The 25,466-nt window shown below is 34.3% G+C and overlaps 1 protein-coding gene across 2 annotated transcripts in view; it reads right to left on the minus strand.

Annotated features, from left to right (window-relative positions):
• PIK3C2G (phosphatidylinositol-4-phosphate 3-kinase catalytic subunit type 2 gamma) overlaps positions 1 to 25,466 on the minus strand; it is a 345,844-nt gene that overhangs the window by 30,045 nt on the left and 290,333 nt on the right. For both annotated transcript variants that reach the window (XM_045869235.2, XM_045869225.2), the window contains 2 exons: positions 18,428 to 18,503; positions 6,734 to 6,828 (listed from right to left, as the gene is read on the minus strand). In XM_045869235.2, the coding sequence (XP_045725191.1) occupies positions 6,734 to 6,828; positions 18,428 to 18,503 (171 nt within the window). The remainder of the gene's footprint in view (positions 1 to 6,733; positions 6,829 to 18,427; positions 18,504 to 25,466) is intronic.

Below are 25,466 nucleotides of genomic sequence, written 5' to 3' on the forward strand. Positions count from 1 at the left end.
GATACACAGAAGATTGTTATTTTTACATGTTGAGCATTGTTATCATCTGTGCTTTATTTTCACAACCCTCTTTTTTTTTTTTTTTAGATTTATTTATTTTAGAGAAAGAGAGAGCATGACCGGGAGGGGCAGAGGGACAGGGAGAGAGAAACTTGAGCAGATTCCATGCTGAGCATGGAGCCCAATGCAGGGCTCCATCTCATGACCCTGAGATCAGAACCCGAGATGAAACCAAGAGTCAGCTGCTCAACTGACTGTGCCACCCAGGCATCCCTCCTACAGTTTTTTTTTTTTTAGAGAGAGAGAGCAAGTGTGTGAGCAGAAGTGTGTGTGGGGGGGAAGGCAGAGGGAGAGGGAGATAGAATCTCAAGCAGACTCCATGCTGAGTGCGGAGCCCCACATGGGACTCAATTTCACGACCATGATATCATGACCTGAGCCAAAATCCAGAGTCAGACGCTTAACTGACTGAGCCACCGGGTGCCCCTCACAATGCTTTTTTGTTAACTTTACTAAATCTAACTGTTCTCTTCTCCAACAGGCACCATAATTTGCTTAGTGCCATGTACAGAACTCACACTGTATGTAGAGTGCCATTTGTGGGCTAATTAACCACTTGAGAAATGTTCCTCAAAGTGTGGTCCATGGACGACTTGTGTCAAAGAGCCTTCTGGAATGCTCATATTTGGGAGCAGGAGAGAAGAAAACAAGTTTAGATATGAAAGAATATAGGGATCTATGAGACTAGTAATGCCTGTAAAACACAGATGTAGAAATACTAACCTACAGGTGCCTCGGTGGCTCAGTTTGTTAAGTGTCCAACTCTTGATTTTGGCTCAGGTCATGATCTCAAGGTCATGGGATGGAGCCCCAAAATTGGGCTCCATGCTGGGCATGGAGCCTGCATGGGATTCTCTCTTTCCCTTTCCCTCTGTCCCTCCCTACCCCTGGCTCATATATGTGCTCTCTCAATCTCTTAAAAAAAAAGAAAAGAAAAGAAATACCAACCCGCAGTTACATAATCAAAATCACTGGGAATTGCACATAGGAATGTATATTTTAAAAGTAAGAACTCCAAGCTACACATACACATTAAAATTGTAAGAAAGTTTTTAAATAGAAAATAAAATGTAGGAAAGTGTGTGTGTGTGTGTGTGTGTGTGTTTAGCCTGGGGTTCTTACTGATGTGTTTGAGTCTACTTCTTTCTCTCTTGTTCATTTTTTTAGAATATATTTATTTCAGTGTATTAAAGTTCAAATGTGTGTGTGTTTTAAAATCTAGTACCCGATGTCTATCACCCCAAATGTTTAAGCAAATCCAACAATAAAAGGGACACATTTAAATCTTAGGTATTTTTATATTCTGTCCTATAGCTAAATTTGGGCTGATAATAGTTGGAAAGAAAAGTGAAAAGAAAAATAAAGGAAAAGAAAATAGAGGAGAAAGTGAGGAGAGGAGGGAGAAAAGAAATGAGAACACGGTTTTATCCTTACTGCTTTTGAAGCCAATTCTTTTACTGTTGGAGAACTTGATATGGTCAGAAGACAAGCTTAAGGGCTATAAATGATGAGATCAAGTTTTTACCCCAGTATTGTCTCTCTAGATACATCTGTCTTCTTATAGAATGAGACAAGCCCCATCGTTTCTGCTCCTTTATCCCTTCTGAGCCTATAGATGGAAGGTCTAATACCATGAATATTCATAGCAAGATGAAACAGACCTTTTAATTAATTACTGTACGAGTCACTTATTGGTAATAAGGCTACAAAAGTCTTTTTTTTTTTAATTGAAGTATAGGTGGCTTGCAATGTTACATTAGTTTCAGGTGTACAACATAGTGATTCAACAAGTCTATATGTTATCCTAAGCTTACCACAGTGTAACTACCATCTGTCACCATACAATGCTATTACATTATCATTGGCTATATTTCCTATGCTGTACCTTTTATCTCCATGAATTATTCATTCCATAATTGGAAGCCTGCATTTCCCACTTCCCTTCACCCATTTACTCGTTCCCCTACTCCCTCCCTCTGGCAACAATACAGTTTGTTTTCTATATTTATAGGTCTGTTTCTGCTTTTGTTCATTTATTTGTTTTATTTTTTAGATTCCACATATAAGTAAAATCATATGGTACTTGTCTTTCTCTGACATATATATATGTATATATATATACATACATATATATATACACATATATATATATACATACACATACCACATCTTCCTTATCCATTCATTAGTCAATGGACACATGAGTTGCTTCCATATCTTGGCTATTGTAAATAATGCTGCCATAAATATAAGGGTACATGTATCTTTTCAAATTAGTATTTACATCCTCTTGGGTAAATATTCAGTAGTGAAATTACTGGATCATATGGTATTTATTTCTATTTTTAATTTTTTGAGGAAACCACACTGATTTTTATAGTGGCTGCACCAATTTACATTCCCACTAATCTACATTATGTTGTTGTTAGGAATGTGCACAAGGGTTCCCTTTTTTTCCACATTCTTGTCAACACTTGTTATTTCTTATCTTTTCTCCTGTTAATTTTCATATAGCAACTATTCTCTTCTATTTTGTCTCTTATGAAAGGATTAAACAGCCCTCCATTTGAGGCATGTCCTGCTTCTGTTTTTCCTCACTTGAAATCATATTATATTGTTACAGTGTAAGAGTCTCTGACAGTGTGAGCATATTCAATATCAGAAAGAGTCTAGAATCCTTATTGATTACTTTTAGAGCCTTCAAGAATACACATATTCTGAAGCAGGTAAAAGAAAAGAGTGTGGAAGTGACACAGATGAGGGGAATCCATGAGACCAAGAGAGACATTGTAGACACAGCAACGTATAGAGACATGCAGATGTCAAGGCTAGAGGCATTTTATAGTGGGCTATATGGGAAAATGCTAGAAATATTTAAAAATTTTTTCCAATATAAATGATTTTTATATGTTTCCTTGTTACATAAATTGAAATATTATTTTAAAAAATCTTGGCCGAGCTTCTAAATAACTGCATTATTTTGTCGGTCTCTGTTCACTAGAATAAATCATTTTGGGCTTCTTTAAAAGGGGAAAATTTTAGCAATTTTGTTTTCGCTTGTAAATTCACAGAAGGAAAGTAATTCTTAGAGCAAAGCTTCAAAGATTCAATATAAGATAAACAATTCTTTTCATCACACTTAATATTAAATATAACAGAACTGCAGGAAGAATAATTCATTTTAACATTAAAATGAAGCACAACTTCTTTAGTCTGATTACTTTGGAATGTGAAAATACAAAAGGCTCAAAAAATAAGTAACAATTAGTTAAAACTTGAAATGAGCAAAGAAAATATGTGGAGAATTTATAGATAGATTTTCCTGTCATTTATATTATAGTGTTATCTCTGTCTTCAGATAAGCAGAAGAAATAAAATAGTCATTTAAAGGAAGCTGTGAAAAATGCAAGGCATGAGAACTTTGTGGTGATGATTTTTGCAAGGTGAACAAGATCCTAATTCTTAGTTGTTTACATCAGAAATAATTTGACATTCTTTTATTCAACAAAGTATTCATTGAACACCTACTGTGTACTTGACATTGTTTTAGCCCCTTGGGTTACAGCAGTAATACAGGGCAGTGGAGAAAGTAAAGAAGGAAAGGAAGTTTGGAAGTGGCAACAAGTAGTGGTTTTGCAGTTTTCCATGTAAGAGTCAGAAAGGACCTCACTGAAAACATGGCAGTAAGACATAGTCCCTCAGGACATGTGAGATTGAGCCATGAACCTGGGCAAGAACATTCCAGATAACGTGAATAACAGGTAGAAATGTCCTGGGGCAGAAACATGCTGGTCATATTGAAGGAGCAGGAAGGAAGTCACTGAGGCTGGAGTGGAGTGACTGAGGGAGTCTGTGGAGATGAGGTTGGAAAGGTCACAGAGGCCAGATTGGTAGGACCTCATTGATTAATAAGTACTTATGGCTTTAACTGTAAGTGATGTGAAGCCTCACCCACAGAAAAATATGAGAGAAGAATGACAAGATCTGACTTTTATGCTCAAAGGAATATTCTGGTTCCTAGGTTAGGAAGAGATTAGAAGGAAATACAGGCAGAAGCAGGGAGACCTGTTAAGGGATTACAACAGTGATTCAGGTGGGGGATGATGGTGGCTCGACCAATTTATGGTAGTTGTGGTAGCAGTGAAGGTGCAAAGTGGTGGCATTCTGGATTTATTGTGAAAGCAGAGCCAACAGAACTTGCTGATAAATTGGTTGTCGTTTGTGAGAGATGTCAAATGACTCTAAGGACTTTAACTTGAGCAAATAGTAGGATGAAGGTGCTATTTCCTGACATGAGAAAGATTGTAAAAGAAGCAGGTTTAGGGGGCAATAATCAGAAGTTTGATTTGGTGTATCTTAAGTTTGTGATGCCTATTCAATTTCTACTAGAGTTGTTGAGTAATCAGTTATACATACGCCTTTGGATTTTAGGGAAAATTCCAAGCTGGAGTTATAAATATAGAAGAGAAAGACATGTAAGTGATATTTAAAGCCACAGGGCTGGAAATAGAAAAGAGAAGACATGTAGGAATGAATTCTAGGGCAGTGCTAAGAGACCGGGGAGAAGAGACTGAGAAGTCAGACTGCAAGAAGTATCTCTTCATTATTAATAACTTTCTTTCAGAGGACATTGGCAATGTATAGGCTCTATAGGGGCCGTAGGTGTTTCTTTTACTTCTGGTAGGATTCACCTGGTCATTTGCCACTTACCCATCACTTGACCTAAATCTTAAATTTTTGCTCTTACTCACTCTCTCCCCTCCCTTCATGCCTGCATCACATTTGTTTTGAATATTCTTATTGTTAGTGAACTTCATCTCACTATAAAATGCATTTTTGAAAACTGTCAAAAGTAATTTGGGGATTTTATCTGGTGAATAAAATGGGTGACCAATTTGGTTAATACTGCTTTTGATCAAATATTAGGCATGACTATTGAGTAATATCACCAAGTTTACTGTGTGGTTTATGTGCCAGATCTAAAAGCAACATCAACAAGCGTGTTCTAAAACCGTTTTGAGCAATGACATGACTGGAATAAATATTTCCAAGAGGACTATTTTCAATTAATAATCATATATCATATACAAATGTAAGTTCTGTCAAATTGATTAACACCATTTCTTAACATTCTGTTACCTTATCACAAATATTAATGTAGATGCTTAAAGTCTATGAACACGCTGATAGCCATAAATAATATCTAATTGAATCTTCATTTCCCAGACTAAGAATTTCTTAAACAACTCCTATTTTCATTTAAGATGATTATCTTATCAAAAGCAATTGAAAATAATTATTTTAATGAGTAAAATGTCTACAAAAACACATCTACTAATATTTACCCAGCTCTTACCAAAATTGAGGATTATGAACACCACAGATTTACAAACAAGCATCCTTGGATATCTAGCTAGTACTAAGTTTGTAAAGGATGTATCTCCCGCAAATTATGCCAACTATTTGTTCATTGAACAGGTATTTATTAAATTCTAGTACGTTCCAGATACACGTCACAATGAAAAGAGTTTGCTCTTTTAAGTCTTTCCAAGCATGTCGTGAGAGACTTATATGCATAAGGGATGGAGCAAATAGTGCTACTGAGTTTTTCTATATCAAGCGATCTCCTAGGGAGTTTTACCACATGGAGAACCTGTTTTGAGCAGATTAAGGGAAAACTGGAGAAGTAGCTAGGCTTAGAGTTACCCCTTTCTGTATACTGCACACAGACTGGGACGATTAATCAATTAAACGCTGACGCAAAAACCTCCCTCTTTTTTTTTTTTTTTTTTTTAAGATTTTTATTTATTTGTCAGAGAGAGAGAGAGCACAAGCAGGGGGAGCAGCAGAGGGAGAGGGAGAAGCAGGCTCCTCACTGAGCAAGGAGCCTGATGTGGGACTCGATCCCAGGACCCTGGGATCATGACCTGAGCCGAAGGCAGACGCTTAATGACTGAGCCACCCAGGCGTCCCGAAAAACCTCCCTCTCTTAATGACAATGTTCCAATTGCTCTCCAGGCCTCTGCCTGGACCCGTCTTTAGAGAGGAATGGACTATCATGGAACAGTTTTAGTTTTCTTTAGAAGCTAACTATCATTGCTGTCCTAGGTTCTGGGATTCAAAGATGGGGTTCCTGTTCTCAAAAAAAATTATCATATTTTGAGGGGAAAGATATATCTTGAGTAATTATATCAGAACATGGTAACTGTTCTGGTGGTAGAAACTCAACATACTCAGTGGGCATCTGGGGGGAAAGCCTAAGAGTTACTGGCTTTACAGATAAAGTGCTGACATTATTTAAAGAGATGAGTTAATCTTCCACTAAGCTCAGCAGGATGAGGTAGATGTAAATGCTTGGGACCTAGCTTTTTTCCCTTTGGATCTTAATAATCTACCTATTCCTGCATTTTCAAACCTTTTTCACTAGATTTGGCCTGACACTTCATTGTGAATAAAGCCTAATTTTCATCCTAGGACATTGCCTGTAAAATATTTTATAGTCTTTACCCCAGGGATCACCATCATACTGAGGCAGAACATTGCCCACTGTTCCTCACTTAAACTTGGTGGCTGGCCCCATTCCTCTCACTCATGTTGACATTAATTGCCAGAAGGAGGAAAGTGATTTCTAAATGTAGGTTTACATGTTTCTTATTAGAAATAATAAACTTACAATGTTTTTCATGTGTTTCACCAGGATGGTCAGCTTCGCATCCTCATGTGATATCACTAACTGCACCTTAGGCGTCTTGTCAGGAAACTTCTCACCTGATAAAGTGATAGAATTTCAGTGGGTTAAATTGGAAGTGGTTCATCACAGGATAAATTAAACTTTTAAGGACTAAAATGGAACCAATGAATAATGTGCAAAAGAAACATTCTTCAGATCATGCAGAAAACATAATACTCTTTAGGAAAACTGAGTTGTTTAAAGATGGGATTTGTGTCTAATCATCCTGAACCAAAACTTCCTCCTCATATTTTGTGTTTTTGATTGATTTTGTGTTTGTTTTGATTGATTATTTTCCCAATTATTTAAGCTTGAAAACCTAGTGCCATTTTTGGCTTCAGTTTTCTCAACATTCACTACAATAAGCTTAAGTATTAGAGAGAGAAAGTGTTGGCTTTAAAAGTCAGTGAGCCTGGGGTTCAGGTCCCAGAACTATACTTAAGACTATGTTATGTGTGTATAATTAACTTATGACTAAGTTAATTGACTTCCTTAAAATGGAGATAATAGTTACCTACTTCAGGATAGTTGAGATGATCAACTGAGAAATTAAAAAGTTTTCACAATGTAATCTCTCAATAAATGTTTGCAATTAGTAATAGTTTTCTCCATATATTTGCATTCATCTCTTCTTATTTCCATAGCTCCTAGTTAAGAATCTTTTGTCTGAACTACTAGAACATTCTCTTCTCCTCTCCTAAAGCCCAAATCTATTTGTACACAATTAACCAGTATATTCTTCCTACAGCAACTTCTCTAAAATTACTCTTTTGATAAAAGTACTGTTCATAGCTTTCCAGTGCTTATGAAAAAAAATCTGAATTTCTCAGACGTACATTGTTGCTTCTTATTGAATCTGTTTTTTAATTTCCCATTGTTACTATTCCATGCTGTAGTCTGTATGTTCAATTCTACAAACATGCTCTGCTATTTCCTTCCAGTCATTGCTCATATTATTCTCTTTATTTGAAATGACCTCTTCCACCATTTTTGGCTATTGAACTTTTATCTTTCTAAAATGCCTAATTAAAATGCAAAATAGCTTCTGTTGTCACCTCCCTTTGAACTCCCTTAGCACAGCCCTTATTACTTAATATTTGTATCATAATTATTATTTTAACATGCCTCAATTTGCTTAGTGGATTATAATCTCCCTCAAGGTTACTTTTTTCCTATATCCCCAAGGGATATATAAGTCAGTGCCTGCTCCATAATGTCACACCAAACATTTATTTAATAACAAAAGTAGTCTTATTTTTTTTCAAGTTATATCGTTCCATCATTAAAATGAAGGCTTTGGTTTTTTAATTAAAAATTTCTGGTTTATAGCCCCCAAATTAAGCATAATTTGTAGTTTTTCTGATATTTCCACTGGTTACTCTGGTTGTATATTCTCTGAGGGAAGTTAGAGAGAAGTTTATTTGTAACAAGAAATTTGGCAATGTTCTACTGTGGGCTCATTGTGGTCCACAATTGTTTTCTGAAAGTCAGTCTCATCTCTCTAATCCTCTTTAAACTTTGATAATTAAGCCTTACTGGTATGTTTCCTTTTCCAAAGATTTTTACATGTTTGTAAAAGTAGTTTACACACTGTATGTAGGTAATATTAATTAATGCTATTGTTAACGTGGATTATGACATTGAAATAATTAAAATTGGCATTGTTTCTTACAATTGAAATGGTAATCACATAAAAATAATAAAAATATTCTACCTTAAAATATTTTTATTTGTTTACAATGACTGAGAGACATTGTGAGTTAGAGATACTATGAGATAATTCTGAGTGTAGTACTGAGGTAAATTGCATTTATAGTAAAAAAAATATAATTGGATTTTTGGTATGAGCATGTTAAAAATGCTGATGACTTTTTGATGCACAATGAGCATTATTTTTGAATTAAAGAATGGAAAGATTACTACATAGAAACTCAATGTGTTTGATCAGAGGAGTTTTAATTTGAAGGTGAGAAATTAGCATAAATTTATGATTGTCTAAATAATAACCATGTAACTGTTACTTGAACTGACTGAAGTGATATTCCACTCTGAGACTCTAGTGCAAGATTAGTAATCAGTATCCGTCAATCACGGCAGAGTTCAGAATTCAGTGAAAATTCAGGGCACCAGGAAGTTTTAATAGTCAATGTGGTAATAGTAGAGGTACTTAGTATTTCTAGAACTCTTACTGTATGCCAAACATTGGGCTAAGAGCTTTATGTACATGAACTAACTCAATATTCAAAGCAAGTCTATAAAGTTTGTGTTACACATGAGGAAACAAAGGCATTTGGTCAAAGGTCATGTAGACAATAAACCATGCAGGGTTAAATGATCTCTAAAGTCTATGTTCTTAAACATCATGCTGTAAAAGGGCAAAGAAGGGGCAATAATCTAAGGGAAAGAGTTAAATGAAGAACCCAGAGAAGGAGAATTTTGAGAATAGTTTCATATGGACAAGAAGATGGCTAGAATATTTTGGTTTTCTGATTCAAGTTAGTCTGGAGAATCTGATTATGCTTAATCCAACCATTTATAAAAACCTTAAGAGCTCTTAAAATATTACCGATCCTAGCATGATTGTGTCGAAATGTTTGAATGCATGACACTATAACAGCTAATACAGCACTTATTATGCACAATGTGTCCATTAATGTTAAAAAAGCAGCATTTCAAAATCTTTTTACAGATGATAATATATTCATATAACTAAAAAATAAAAATTTATTTTAAAAGCATACAGTAAAACATCTTCCTCCCATTCCTAACACCTATCCACCGAGTTCCCCTACCATTATTTCATTAGCTTCCCATATATCCCTCCAGAGGATAGTATAGGATATTATATTATTATAGGATAATAATATTATAGGATAAATTTCCAGCAGCAGAATTGCTGGTCGAAGGGTATTAGCATTTGTAATTTTGATAAATGCTGCCAAATCACCTTCCATGGAGGTTGTACCAATTTGCATTACCACCAGCAGTGTATGAGTGTCTGCTGATTTGTAACCAAGTTTACTAATTAAATTTTTGAATTTTTGCCAATCTGATGAGTTAAAAATAATACCAGTGTAATTTTGATTTGCATTTTTATTATGAGTGAGTTTGAGGATCCTTTCTTTTGTTTAAGAGCCTTTGTATTTTTTTGTGTGTGTGTGCCTATTGTCATTTCAAATTCTTTATACAATATTCTATTTGGTCATTGGTCTTTTTCTTATCAATTTTTAGGAGATGGTTATATATTAGATAACCAACTGTTTGTGATAAATTGTAAATATGTCATCCATTTTGTCATTTATCTTTGAATTTTGTAAAATTTTGCTGTAGTTTTTTATATCCTGCAAAATTATCATGGCTTCTGGATTTGTAGTCATAACTATACTAGCTCATCCTCAGATTATAAAGGATTTTTTTCTATGTTTTCTTTGTCATATATATGACTTTGTTATTTACATTAAAAGTCTTTCATCCATTTGGTATTTATCCTGGCACATGGTGTGAAATATGCTATCTCAACACTATTTATTGAATTTTTTCTTAGTGGTCTGACCACATATTAAATCCCTGAATGTATTTGACTCTATTTATGGACATTCTATTATGTTCTATTTATTCATCCTTTTTGGGCCAACACCACATGTTTCAATTAGTGAGGCTTTGTAATGAGTTTTATATATGATAGGGCTAGTCTTACTTCTATGCTTTTGTTAAATTTTTCTGGCCTTTATTTATTTTTGTTTATGAACTGTAGAATTAACTTATCTAGTTAAAAATAAATCCATTAATATTTTTAAAAATATATTCAAAATTAGAAAAGAAGACATCCAAATGGTCAAGAGACACATGAAAAAGTGCTCAACATCGCTCGGCATCAGGGAAATCCAAATCAAAACCTCAATGAGATACCACCTCACACCAGTCAGAATGGCTAAAATTAACAAGTTGGGAAATGACAGATGTTGGTGAGGATGCAGAGAAAGGGGAACCCTCCTACACTGTTGGTGGGAATGCAAGCTTGTGCAACCACTCTGGAAAACAGTATGGAGGTTCCTCAAAAAGTTGAAAATAGAGCCACCATATGACCTAGCAATTGCACTACTGGGTATTTACCCCAAAGATACAAATGTAGGGATCCGAAGGGGTACGTGCACCTCAATGTTTATAACAGCAATGTCCACAATAGCCAAACTATGGAAAGAGCCAAGATGTCCATCGACAGATGAATGGATAAAGAAGATGTGGTACACACACACACACACACACACACACACAATGGAATATTATGCAGCCATCAAAAAACCCTGAAATCTTGCCATTTGCAATGACGTGGATGGAACTAGAGTATATTATGCTAAGCAAAATAAGTCAATCAGAGAAAGACATGTATCATATGATCTCACTGATATGAGGAATTCTTAATCTCAGGAAACAAACTGAGGGTTGCTGGAGTGGTGGGGGGTGGGAGGTGGCAGGGTGATAGACATTGGGGAGGGTATGTGCTATGGTGAGCGCTGTGAATTGTGTAAGACTGTTGAATCACAGACCTGTACCTCTGAAACAAATAATACATTACATGTTAAAAAAAAAAAAAAAGATAGTAGGAAGGGAAAAATGAAGGGGGTGAACTTGGAGGGGAGATGAACCGTGAGAGACTATGGACTCTAAGAAACAAACTGAGGGTTCTAGAGGGGAGGGGGGCGTGGGATGGGTTAGCCTGGTGATGGGTATTGAAGAGGGCACATATTGAATGGAGCACTGGGTATTATATTAAACAATGAATCATGGAACACTACATCAAAAACTAATGATGTACTGTATGGTGACTAACATAACATAATAAAATACAATTTAAAAAAAGAAAAAATATATTTAAAATTAAATCAGAAATATCTGACATTTTTATGATGTAGAATCTTCCTATATGAGAGCATGCTATGTCTTTTAATTTGTTCAAGGCATTTTTGAAATTCCTGAGTAATGTTTAAAAGTTTTCTTCATTTGATCTTTTCCTGTTCAATTTATTCCTAGGTATATTTTCCCCCTGCTACTGCAAATGGGATCTTTCTTCTATCTTTCTTCTACCTTTATTCTTTTATTTATATTCTACTGCGTATTCTTATATGCAATAGATAGCTATATGTCAATGTGGTACCTGATACCTTTAATGGGTCTTCATCATTTGTTATAGATTCTTAGTTGATTCTTATTTTTCTAGGTGTGGGATCATATTACTGGTAGACATTGTTTGTTTTGTATTCTTTTTGCCAAAGTTTGTTTCTAATTTTCTTTTTATTTCATACAGTCATTTCAAAAATATTTATTGACATTTTATGGAAAAGGCACTGCTCTAGGCCCTTGGAACATTAGGCAAAATTCCTCTCTTGGCATTTCTATAGTAGTGGGGAGATATAAAAAAGCAAAACACATAATAAATAAGTTTATGATAAGCTGAATATGATAAATGATAAGAAAAAAAATCCAGAACATGATGAAGGCACTGTGGACTAGCAGAATAAATGTCAGTTTGCAATTTTAGATGGGATGATCAGGCTACCTCTCCTTGAAGGTAAATTTTGAGCAAAGATGTGAAGGAGGTGAAAGCGTGAGCCATCTGTTGGTTATTGTGATGATCAGGCTCATAGTGTCTTATTTTATACTTCAGTGGAAATGCTTTTCTACTGTTGCCCTGTCATGCCTGATGTGGGCTTTGGATAGCCAAGGTAGATTCATTTTCTCATGTTAAAGCTTTAACTATTTATTTTTATTTGAGTGCTTTGTCAATAAATTTTATTGAAATTTATCAAATGCCTTTTCAGTCTATAGAGACAACCATATGATTTTCTCCTTAAATCCTTTTATTTATTTATTTTAAAATTTAAATTAAATTAATTAACATATAATGTATTATTTGTTTCAGGGGTAGAGGTCTGTGATTCATCAGTCTTATATAATACCCAGTGCTCATTACAACACATACCCTTCCCAATGTCCATCACCTGGTTACCCCATCCCCTCACCCATTTCCCCTTCAGCAACCCTCAGTTTGTTTCCTAAGATTAAGAGTCTCCTATGGTCTGTCTCCCTCTCTGGTTTCATCTTGTTTCATTTTTTCCTTTCTTTCCCTATGATCCTCTACCTTGTTTCTTAAACTCCTTAAATCTTTTAAGATGATAACATGTATACTGTATATTACACTGTATATTACCAATATTGAACGATTCTTACATTTCTGGTCCTGGTGAATTATATTTCTTTAGTGTGTTGATGAACTATTTTGGCAAATATTTTACTTAGAATTTTCCACTGATACTCAGAAGTGAGATTAAGTTGTGATTCCTTTTTTGCTGTTCTTGTATCCTTGAAGATACTGGCATACATACCTTATGAGCTTCATAAAAATAATATGGAAAATTTCCTTACTTTGCTCTGGAATTGCTTAAATAACAGCAGAATTATCTACTTTTTAAGGGTTTTGTAGAATCCCTCTGGAAATCATCTGAACTTCGTACTGTTCTAAATGTTGCTTTTTGAAGCATTTTCTTTTCTATCAAACTTGATCTTTTGTAGGGTGAGTAAATTGTGTTTCCCTGAAACACTATTTCAGATTTACAAATTTAGCTTTGTAAACTTGAACAAAGTAGTCTCTTACTATTCTTCAGTTTCATCTATTTCTACAGTTACTTCTTGATTCTCCTTTTGTATTTTATATATTTGTATTTGTCCCCATTCTTTTGATTATCTACTGACTTCTTTATTTTACTTTTAGCTTCCAGATTTATTTATTCTGTTTTCTGTGTTCTAACTCATTAATTTCTCCTTGCATCTTCATCCATTTCTTTTTTTTTTTTATTCCTTTGGTTTGTTTTAAGGTCTTATTCCAATTATTCCAATTACTGAGCATTGCTTTATCTCTCTCCTATGGTTTCTGAGATGTACAGCTATTCTTTAGAAATTTTGCAATTTTGTTTTTTAAGTCCTTTTGGCCCAAGAGTTGTTCAAGAGAGCTTATGTTTTTAAATCTCCAAACAAGTATCTTTTAGCTTTCTGAATTTTTAAAATTAATTTCTCACTTTACTTTTTCATGATTAGAAAATGTGTTTGTACTATTTCTACTTTTTAGGATTAATTGAAATTTTCTTTGTGGCCTAATATATAATCTATTTTCATGATGTTCAGGATAAAATGTTTGATATAAATTAATAAAGTTTGCCTTTTTTTAATTTTACAATTTAGTTTTCTATGTATCTAGTTATTTTTTTTCACTCAGCCTTTCATAAATAAAAAAAATGAATTAGAATATCCTATTACCAGTCTGTTGTGTATTTTTCCTTGAATGTTCCATAACTTCTGCTTTATATATGTTGCTGTCATATAACTGATATATATATATAAAACCATTATTTATATATAAGTGCTCATATCTTTATTGAGAATTGTACTTATTATAGTTTAAAGTTGCATTCTTGTTTAATTCAATGCTTCTTGCCTAATATACCTATGCTTGGAGTTTAATTTTCAATTTTTAAATTTTATTTTGTCTTAGGTGTGTTTTTACGTAAAGTATAGAGTTATGATTTATACTGTTGCTCCAATTGGCAATTTTTTTTCTTTATGGATGAATTAAGTCCATTTATACTTATTGATATAATAGATTCATTTTCTCTTTCTTCTTACTGTTTTATGTTATTAAAGAAATACATTTTTGTTTTTATGATTTTTAGAGAAAGTCTTTGGCTAAGGAATTTTTTTTTATTTTTATGTACTTGTGGTACTTAGAAAAGCTTTTACTTTTGTTCTAGTGGTTATTTTTATTTAGTATTCTTAGACTTTTAATTTTTTGACAATTTTGTTTCCTAATAGAAACAGAGATAAAATTAGTGTGCATAATCTTTTGCACTCTTCTTTCATCTACCACCCAGTTATATTCAATGTTGTGCTCTTAGTGTTTCTCTAACACTAATATTATATATGTTGACTTTTTTATTGCCTGATTTGTTAGATTTTAGTGATATCTTTGATACCCAGCTATTAGAAATGAAGTAATTAGAATAACTCTTCTCTCATCTTCTTTTCATCTTTTCTTGCCCCCATCAGCCACAAGTAAAAGTCTAAAATAATTTTCTAATTGGAAACATGATATTGTATGATATAATATAGTAAAATGCATAATATTTTAAGGCTTTCAACTTTCAGAAACAATTTAATATAAGTACTTATTTCTAAGTACTCCTAGCCCTCCCCTTCTGTCCTTCCATATCATTAAAATTTACATCGAAAACCTGGTACCATAATTCAACCTATAGATAATTGATCTGGGCTCTGCTAGAACAAGTAGCTCTCACATTAACCAGAGACACCCTGTCACGGAGACTGTGGCTTTATGTTCCCTTTTAAATTAGCATCTCCAATTGGAGGTAGTGATGTGAGGTAATGATTAAAAGCTCCTGTTTGTAACCATTTGTAATTATCAATGACATCTAAATATGCTCATTAATTCAGCCTCTTAACCCTGACAACTGTTGTCTTTGATTATTTTCTACTCCATTACCTATGTTATTGTCTCTATACCTTGACAAAAATCTATCTTCTGCATGTCAGTGTTGTGTACTGGTGGAGGACGGATAATTTTATATTTTTGTGGAGGTACGATTTAGCATGGGGCCTATATTAATTTGGAGGGAGTATAGAGGATCATGTCAGTAGAGAGTTAAAGAATATACAAGATAAAATCTGGCAACTTTCTGGGTAGTGCTTTGGTTGCGTGTGGTTGATTCCATAATATTTAATGTGATAACATGTAGAAGATTTTTTTCCAGGTAATACTTCAAGAAAATTCTAGTGGTGGGGAGGCAGTGAATTCCTTGGGCCAGGGCACCGCCACAGGAAGTGGTAATTGTGAGTAGTAGCATGATTACAGACATGGATTATGTCTTCATGGATTTCTAGTCTACAAAGAAACACACAAGCCATAAACATCATTGGAATAATTTTGAAGAAAAACATTTTAAGAGTATATAGCAAAGACAAATAAAATGAGATCTGAAGGATGCAGACAAAACAAAACAAAACAAAACAAAAACCAGAGAAGGTAAAATAGGGTCAAGTGGTCCAGGCAGAGAAAGGTGCATCTGTTAGGCACTGAGGGGCTTGTCTTAGTTGAAGAGCTGGGAAAACACAAGAATCAAGATAGAGAAGGGCCTGATATTAAGGCTGGAAAGGGAAATTGGGGGATGCCAGATTCTGCTGGGATGCCATCATGAAGATTTTGGTCTTTATCCTAAGGGCAGGGGTAGCTACATAATTTCTGAGGCTCAGTGATATGAAAATGCAAAATGAAAATGTGGGGTTCCTTTTACAAAAATTATTAAGAATTTCAAGACAGTGACAGCTGAGTATTAAACCAAATGCAGGACCTTTCTAAGCACTATGCCTCGCGTGACTGTACCGGTCATAAGCCCATGACATTGGCTCTACCTAAGGGCAATGAGAAGCCAAGGAAAAGTGTGAAGTACAGAAGAGTGATGATTGGCTTGGCACTTTAAAAAGACAAATTCTTATATTGTCCTACCAAGGCACGTTTAGTTGGTGAGTAAAGGCAAAGGAATATTAATATCTCTCAGATCCAGGATTACAAATTATTACTAATATGATCCTTACAAGTCATGTGCTTAGATACATAGTTATCCAGAATCTACTCAAACTTGTTAGTAGAAGTAGTAAATATGGTAAAGTCTTGAGATTTTTTTCTTAAGGTCATCCACTGTCAACCAACATTTTAATACATTTAAATAATTTTGTCCTCTAATCATTTAACAACATAAGCAGAAAGTTTCAACTAACTAACACAAATAGTGCTTAAAATAAATATTGTTCTTTTTTGTTTATGAACATGACAAAAGTATGAAGAATTTGGAAGTATGGAAAAGAAAATAATTTAAAGAATACAAGGAGGACCAACTTTCTGGTAATCCTTGTTTCTTGTAATTATTTGCATATTCTGCTTAGAAGATGTGTTTTATTGTTTTAAAACAATAGGCTATATTTCATATGCAACCGAATATTGAGAATCAAGTCTTTTGTCCATCATCATTCTGCCAAAACAAGTCTTGAATATTGAATGATGTAGTAAGAAATAAGTGAATGAGAAAAAAATTCAAACATTTTATTTTTTACAATAATAATCCTAACTTTTTGTGTTCTTATGAATTTCAAACACCTTACAGAGAAATAATACTATCAGCAAAACTAAAAAATTGATAGTGATCCACAGTTTAATTTTTTGATACATAGAGAATCAATTTTCTTTAAGGACATTGATGACAGAATAGAGGTCAACCTATTACTTTTTAAAATGTCTGACAGCTCTAGAAATCAGCAACCTTATGTTTTTTTAAATCTGGTTAATTCAAGTTTATAAATATTAATGGTAAAAAATATCCCCAGCTAACAGTATTTTTAAAAAGAAGGTATTTGTTAGATATTTGTGTACTATGACAATAATAAGGAAATATTTTTTGTGGATATCATTCTTCTTTAGATACATGCTACAAATTGTAAGAAATGACCTTATTTACTTATGTTTATGGTTTAGCTATATAAGCAAAGTGTCTTAGAGAGTGAGGCCAAATGAGCAAAATATAGGGGAATGAGAGAGGTACAATCCTCATACGTTAATTTGGAGCTGTGAGTACAAAGCAATGCATAGTGGGGAAGTGAGTTCTCAGTTTAAAGTTACTTCAGTTTAACAGAAGTAGCAGGCAGACACACACATAAATATACAGCTTAAGCAATTACACTATTCAACTTGATCTGGTTGTATAGAATTATGTACCTAAGGGTAGGTAACTACAGTGTCAGATACAAGCAGAAGTGATAAGCAGATGGGCCTAAACTTAAAGGCAGAGAATCAGAAGGAGATATGGATAAAATAAAGACTGTGAATTGCAAAGGAAAGTGGGGTGAGGTCTAGCAAATTACAGGCTTGCAAATCTTGTGTGAGATAAAAACCGGTCTCAGTATTGGATAGCTATTGGCAATGGAATTTTATTATGAATGCTTAAATTTGTTGGGACATTCAAAGAGAGTTCCTGCCAGTTTGGAGAAATGTTAGAAAAGTAATTAGAATTAACACACATTTGGCAGAGAATAGGGTGGATAATTGTGCTGGGCTAGTTTGGGATCCAGGTAATAAAAAGATTTCATGAGGGAGGTAGAGTAATTACTGAGCTTTAAGAGATAAGGGTGAAACTGCGAGATAATTCATAATCATTGTTATTGCCTAATATTTATTTTTGTTGCTTCCTAAGCTGTTGAGTAAACTAGAAGACTTACCTGCAGGGGGAAAACAGGAACTCTGTCTCTGAAATGCAATTCCACCTCAATGCACAATTAATAGAAATGAGTTAATAGTGTGACATCATGTAGTTATTATATTTGGACAAACATATGTCAGTTTAATTTAACTTGAACATTTTCTAAGGGGTTAAAAAGCTTTGGAAATAGAAAAGACTCTTAAAGTTTATTCTTTGAAAAGATTTTACTTTGAAAGTTGAAAAAAATATAGTTGTGATATTTTTTGCACAGTTATGTTGAAACTCAAAAATTGTACATAATAATACTGATGAAATTACTTGCCTAGGTCCATGAGCGATGATTCTTCAATTGTTTGTTGAACTGGCTCAGAGAGGAAAAAACTAATCACACAACCACTCTGAAAAATAAGACAAAGTATAATATTTCTTCATATCTTATATATATTTATTGCTCCTATTCACAGGTGGGACTCCTGTGATGGGGGGATGGACCCCTAATCCAATATGACTGGTGTCTTTATAAAAAGGGGAAATTTAGATAACAGACATTCATGTAGGAAAGATAATGTGAAGAGACACAGGCAGAAGATGGTTTTTTATAAGTCAAGGAGAGAGACCTGGAATAAATTTTTCCGTCGCAGCTATCAGAAGGAACCAACCTAGTGGACACCTTGATTTCAGACTTTCAGATTCCAAAAATGGGAGACACTGTATTTCTGCTGTTTAAATCACCCAGTGTGTGGTACTTTGTTATGGAAGCCTGAGCTAACTAACACAGCACCCAGTGGTGATCCCTTCATCTATGACCTAGATTCTATTCCTTCCTCCTCAGGAACCTTGTGGAATATCCCAATCTATACTTTAGTACCTTTACCTTCTTCCTTTCTTTCTCACCAGTGTAAAGCAGTCTCTCCATTAACAACTAGCAAACAGAGGAGTCAACCCACGTAAAATATACTCACACATGAATATTACCTTGTCACTAATGTCCCTTTCAGATCCTGTGTTATTTTCCCCCTCCTTGACAAAACTTACGGAAAGAGCTGCCAACATTCATACTGGTTCCACTTCTTCAATTTCAACTCACTTTATGATCTACGGCACTCAGATTTCTGCCACTAATTGTCCTCCAAAAATGTTCTTACCATCATTTCCAACAACTTTTTCTTTTCAAATGTCTTTTTTTCCCCCCAAATCCAATGGGGTTTTCTTGACCTTTATTTTTTTTAAAGATTTTTATTTATTTATTTGAGAGAGAGTGAGAGAGATCACAGAGAGAGAGGGAGAAGCAGACTCGCCGCTGAGCAGGGAACCCTATGTGGGGCTTGATCCCAGGACCCTGAGATCATGACCTGAGCCGAAGGCAGCTGCTTAAGCGTTTGAGACACCCAGGCACCCCTTTTCTTGAACTTTACATAGCTGTTCCATTTTTAGTGAAAAACTCTTTCATTTGCTTTTATAGTACTAAGTTCTCCCAGTTTTGCTTCTATCTGTCCTACCATCTCTCTCTTTTTTTTTTTTTTTTGAACTTTTTTTTTCTCAGGCTCCCTTTTCTTCTGCTTGTAATTTAAGTTCCAGTGTTCCTTACTTCCAGGCCATCCCTCTCATTACTGACCCATTCTTTCTGGGTGATGTTATCCCTTTTGGTGGCTTCTATAATGATGCACAAATCTAAACCTTCATTTCAGATCTATCTCCTGAGCCTCAGCCCTCTATTTCAAAATACCTATTTGTTAGCTTTCTTGACTCTTGGAAAGACAATTAAAATTGAAAAATGCACCAACAAATGCATTTTCTTTGCCCTCAAATTGCTACTTCTTCCTATGTCCAGGCTCAAAATAAGGTGTATCTTTTTAGACTCTCTGTTCTCCCTTACCCCACACATAATATTTATTGCTAAGTCTTATTGACTTTAATTCCTAAATATCACAACAATCCATTTCTTCCTTCCAGGTATGCTTCTGACTTCTAGCATCATTACTTCTCACCTAAATTACAGCAGAGCTTCTTAAGCCTTATCCTGTTACCCTTTGCTTCAATCTATTCTCTACTTAATTGTCAAACTGGTATTTCAAAATAAAAATCTAACAGTTAACTGCTTAAAATTTGGCAGTGGCTCCCCATTGCTCTTAAGAAATAGGTCAACTGCTTCACAAGGTTTGTATGACCTTTCTTGATTGGGATCTTGCTCATTTCCCCTCTTCATCTCTTACCATTTCTCCTTCAGTATTTTATGCTTAACTATGGCTGAATTATATTTATTTCTTCAAGTGGTTATGCTCTCTCACCTCCTTGTCTTCCTACATGTTCCATTAACCATCTTTCCACTCCTATCCACCCATTTGCCCAAGGTTTATCACATGCTTTCTTTTCTACTCTTTTAGCCTAGTCAGTAAGATATCAAGAACGGGGATTGACATTTATTCACTCATATCTAGTACAGTATTTTTGCTCAATAAATCTTTCTTAACCAGAGCTGAGATCTGTCTTTAGATATAGAATACATTGGTTTTCTAATGAAAGTATTCTTATCTATGTAGCAGTTTTATGCATCATGAATTTGTTAATTACTAATTTTGATCTCTATGTATTGATCTCTTGTGAGCTTGCTTAGTAAGAATCTATCCTCAAGAAATGTATCCATATTCAGGATGCTGACCAAATCAAGTTTACTTATTTTGAAAGCTTGAAGTCAAACTTCAGACTGTGCAGAATTTGTTGAAGAAAATTTGACCTTCTTTGGCCTTTTGACAACTAGTCAATTATTCTTCTCTGGCGACATTTTGGCCTCACCACCCAATGGTTATTAAACTTCAATAGTAGGCAGAATATCTTCCCAATTAGTGTCTGAAATGTCACCACTAGCTAATTATTCCCTTGTGTTTACACTGTCATATCCTTGAAATCCTCATTTGTAATTCCGGGTGTGGGTGACATACTAAATACTAATTCCTTATTGTAACAAGATTGTTTTCATTCTTGAGGAGAAATATGATTCAGTGTCAATGGAGGCAGAAATCAATAAGAGCAATAAAGAGGGTAGGAAAAGTAATGTTGCTGGATCTCAAAATAATTGATTTTAAAATTTCCATCTTCCTCCTTTCCAGCTCATTCCCTCTAGTTATACAACTCAAACAATCTGTTGACTCTAAGACCTTTTCACTGGCCTTAACTCCTTTCATATTCTCGTGTCCCTTCTTGGACAATTTGGATCCAATAGTTGATACTAATAACGCCACTGCATATTTCTTTCAACTTGTTTGTTCCTCTCTCCTTTTGTTTTATTATATATTTGTCAAAAACCCAACTTGGGTCATTCTCTGCCAACTCTGCAACTGTAGCAGGTCTGCTGAATGTTCCTGGAGAAAAGCACTCAACCACACTCACTGGTCTTACTATCACCTCATGCCCACCATCCTCAAGTTGGTGTTTAAGATTTTCTGGCAAGCTATACATGTCAGTAGTCCATTTATTCTTCTATTCATCTATAGGTCTATTTAATACTTATCCTTGCTCCTCAACACGCCAACACACTTTCCCCCTCTTTCGGTCTTCTCAAGGCTGTCTTCTTGTTGACAGAAAAAATAGAAACAGAAAAGAATTTCTATAAGCTTCCACCAAACATCTGTCGTCTTGCCTCACTTCTGTCCTTTCCTCTATTACATGGGTGGCCTGTCTGTGCTTTAATCTGAGACTGATTTGGGCACTAGATCCCATTCCTTGTTCTCTACTCATGGTCAACACTTTGGTCTCTGGCTAAGTTCTCATTTCTCTCAACATCAATTTTTGCTTCTTCAGTGGATCTTCCTAGCAGCATACATATATGTTATGACTTATTTCAATAAACAAATTCCTGACCTACATTTCTCTGCATACTATCTTATTCCTGTTCATCCTTAGAGCAAAGCCCCTTCAAGGATAATTTTCTACTTTCTATCCCAAATTCCTCTCTTCATATTCTCTTCTGAGCCTATTCTAATCACAGTTTTGTTCCTAACACTCCCATCAAACTGTTCTTGTTAGATTCACTATTGATATCCATTTTGTTAAATCCAGTGGCCAATTCCCAAATTTTGACCTATCAGTAGTATTTGAAATGGCTGAGTTTTCCTTTAAAATAGGTTTTTCTCTTGGATTCTAGGCATAAGATACTTCTGGTCTCCAACAGGTTGCTTTTTCTCAGCTTCTCTTGTTGATTCTCTCCCATCCTCTCAAACTTTAAAATTGGTGTGCTGCATGGTCTAGCCCTCAGATCTCTTCTCTTTTATATTTATATTTCACCTTAAGTAATCTCACCCAATCTCATGGCTTTGAAAACCAATTATTTGCTGACGACTCCAATATTTTTATTTCTAGCCTCTCTTTTTCCCTCAACTCAAGACATTCAATTTTCCACTTGACATTTCTAATTAGAAATTTCATATGGAACTCAAACTTAGTATATTTTTATCTAAACTCCTGTTTGCCCCCACTCTCCACTGTCTTCCTACAGTTTTCCCCATCACAGCAAATACTCAACCAATATTAGCTCCGGTAGCTTAGTGATTGGCACTTATCCTGACTGGTCAGTGCCTGTGCCCTAATGCTTCTTAAATATTTGGAACATCCCTCCTATGTGGAACATTATATATTTGGTGAATAAGTTAATAAAAGTTTGGGATTTGTTCAGGGACTCTAAAGTTACTGGTCTTTTATATATCAGTTGTTCCAGTAAATGCATTAGGCTATGTTAAATGCTTTATGAGGTTATTATATATATTGCTAGAGTAGATGTTTATCTAACTAATAATGGTTTAAAAATGTCTAATAATGTACTTTAAAATTACAAATGAAGTCAATAAAGAGCAAATTTGAAAGCCAATTGAACAATTTTAAAATTAAAGTCTGTCTCAGCTTATTTTTTGTTGAAATCAGAAATCTTATTAATATGTTGTTTGCGAATTATATTATAAAGCCATTTGCAATTTAAAATGATTGATTTTTGATAAAGTTGATAAATTTAAAGTTGCTGAAAACTTAAGTGTTTTTCTTATATCATATGAGCATATTCTTGCTCTCAAAGACCACAGAGACTTGAAGTATTTTCAAAGATCAGAAGTAACGTAATATAACATTGAGATCAATTTTTTCTTACTTTAAAATAACACATTAGGAATTCCCATTTATTAACAGGCCAACCAACATCTAGAATTGGCTGCAAGATTTAGTTTCAGTGAGTTAAAACAATAAGCTAAATCTATCTCTCTCAAACACTGTGAAAGGCTGTAAAAATGTGAATTTAAAAATGAATTCTCATAAGAGTTTTAAATCAAAGTCAAACAGTAATTGTATTTTATTGCCTTTTTCATAAAGCAGCTTGTCAGAATGTCCAGTCTTTAATGTAGTTCAACCCACTATATTCGTATTGGAGTTACATAGAAGAATGACACTATGAAGAATGGTGAACTTCTAAAGAATCTTTTATAATTCTGATTCTAAAATGTCATCAGTACTTCACTAGACTCTGAAAAATAATCTTGGTTTTACTGATGGTACACATGTGACATTTATCCTGCCTGCAATGTAATCTCAGCCAGCTCCAAATAGGAAAAGAGCAATGTAGTGACAAATGTAGTAATTAACATGTGGGTTTAGCAAGCAGGGGACAAGAAACATATGTTCACTATTAAGATAGGATTTACCCATTTGGATTTATGTTGACATTTGATTTCTGCTGAAAAAAATAACATTGTTTAAACCATAGGGATACTATTCCTTATTTTAAGAGGCTTTTAGAAATGAATAGCAATATTGCAAAGAGTTAGAAATTACAATTAATATGGTTTTAAAATTTTAAAAAACAACAGCTGTTTATATATCTCAGCTGAAGTAAAATGTGGATACATGTGTGTTTAGGTACTGCAATCATTTGCTATAACTTTATGTTTATATTGTTCTTTATAAAGATCTTACTTAGTTCGCAGCACAATTCCACCAAAACAGCAAAATTTAAAGCAAAAACAATTCCTGTTATCACAACTATCATTTGCTTGTGGAATGAAATTACATTGAAAGGAAAAAAGAAGTTTCTATTAGTGTGAGAAGAGAAAGTAAAACTAAACAAACAAAAACCAGGTAGATACAGGACTAGGATGTCTAAACTGATGTTTCCAACCTCACAAGAAGAGATACTGAGGTAGTATGTAATTATAGTCTTCATTTATGTCTATTTTCTTTTATCCACAGATTATGTGTGTGTGTGAGAGAGAGAGGCAGACAGGCAAACAGACAGAGAGACATGGTCTCAGATATTTACAAGCATCCCTCTATCTCTGTTGCTTTTGTGTCTTTAGACTAAAGCCCCAAAGACATCTGTCCCATCTAATTTAACTCAGATACCACCACTGGACTTTAAAAGAGACTTTTTATCTCATTTCCTTGACAAAAAGCAAGACTGCTTAGAATCAGGAATGATCCTAGAAGGGAATATGACAGTTGATTTTAACAAGTTAAGGTTGTCCCATTTTATATTCAAGCTGTATCTCCTACTTCCTCTCTCCCCCTTTTTCCATTCACTGCCATACATTTCTTTATGTTCATGTCTGTATTTATCACAATATTATAAACGCTTTGAGAATAAAGTTTATATGGTATTAGTTGAATCTCTCCTATTTGTTCTCTACAACCAATTTAAAGCTCTTAATCTAGTGTTATACATAGTAATGTTATAGTTATACATGCCCAATACAAATTTAAAAATGTTCACATAGTTATATACAGTGATATAAAATACTTTAAACAGTTACAAATAAATGTACTAAATGTACTTTAGTAATAAATGTACTAATGTAACTAAAAAAGAATATGAGTTTTAATGTATAGGCATAGTAAGATTATTTGCTTTTCCTACACTGCCATATGATAAGCAGCTATGAAAGAAGAAAAGTATTTTGTTTTGGGGCTCGCTCAGGGGCAGAGGGAGGGAGAATCTTAAACAGACTCTGCGCTGAGCAAGGCCCATGTGGGGCTCGATCTCACAACCCTGAGATCGTGACCAAAACCAAGAGTTGGACGCTTAACCAGCTGCACCACCTAGGCGCCTCAAGAAGAAAAACAATTTTATAAGGACTTTTCTAGGGCCAGAGATGGGGATTATCCTATCGCAGGAATATTTATCACAAATATAAATTTACTTTAAACCTCTTCTTTTGTTGGAAGAGGAAAGGAAATTTATGAATGTATAAAAATTTCCCCTAAGTCATTCACATCACTGAAAATAATTAAAATACTCATGTTACATCCATGACTTTATAGATTTTGGTGTTTATGTAGATAACCATGTACATAACTGTTTACAGGGAAAAACTATATCAATAATATAA

The sequence above is a fragment of the Mirounga angustirostris genome, unplaced genomic scaffold, assembly GCF_029215605.1.
Source record: "Mirounga angustirostris isolate CCGP_5_RB_7025 unplaced genomic scaffold, mMirAng1.0.hap1 SCAF_5, whole genome shotgun sequence".
Classification (NCBI taxonomy): Eukaryota; Metazoa; Chordata; class Mammalia; order Carnivora; family Phocidae; genus Mirounga; species Mirounga angustirostris.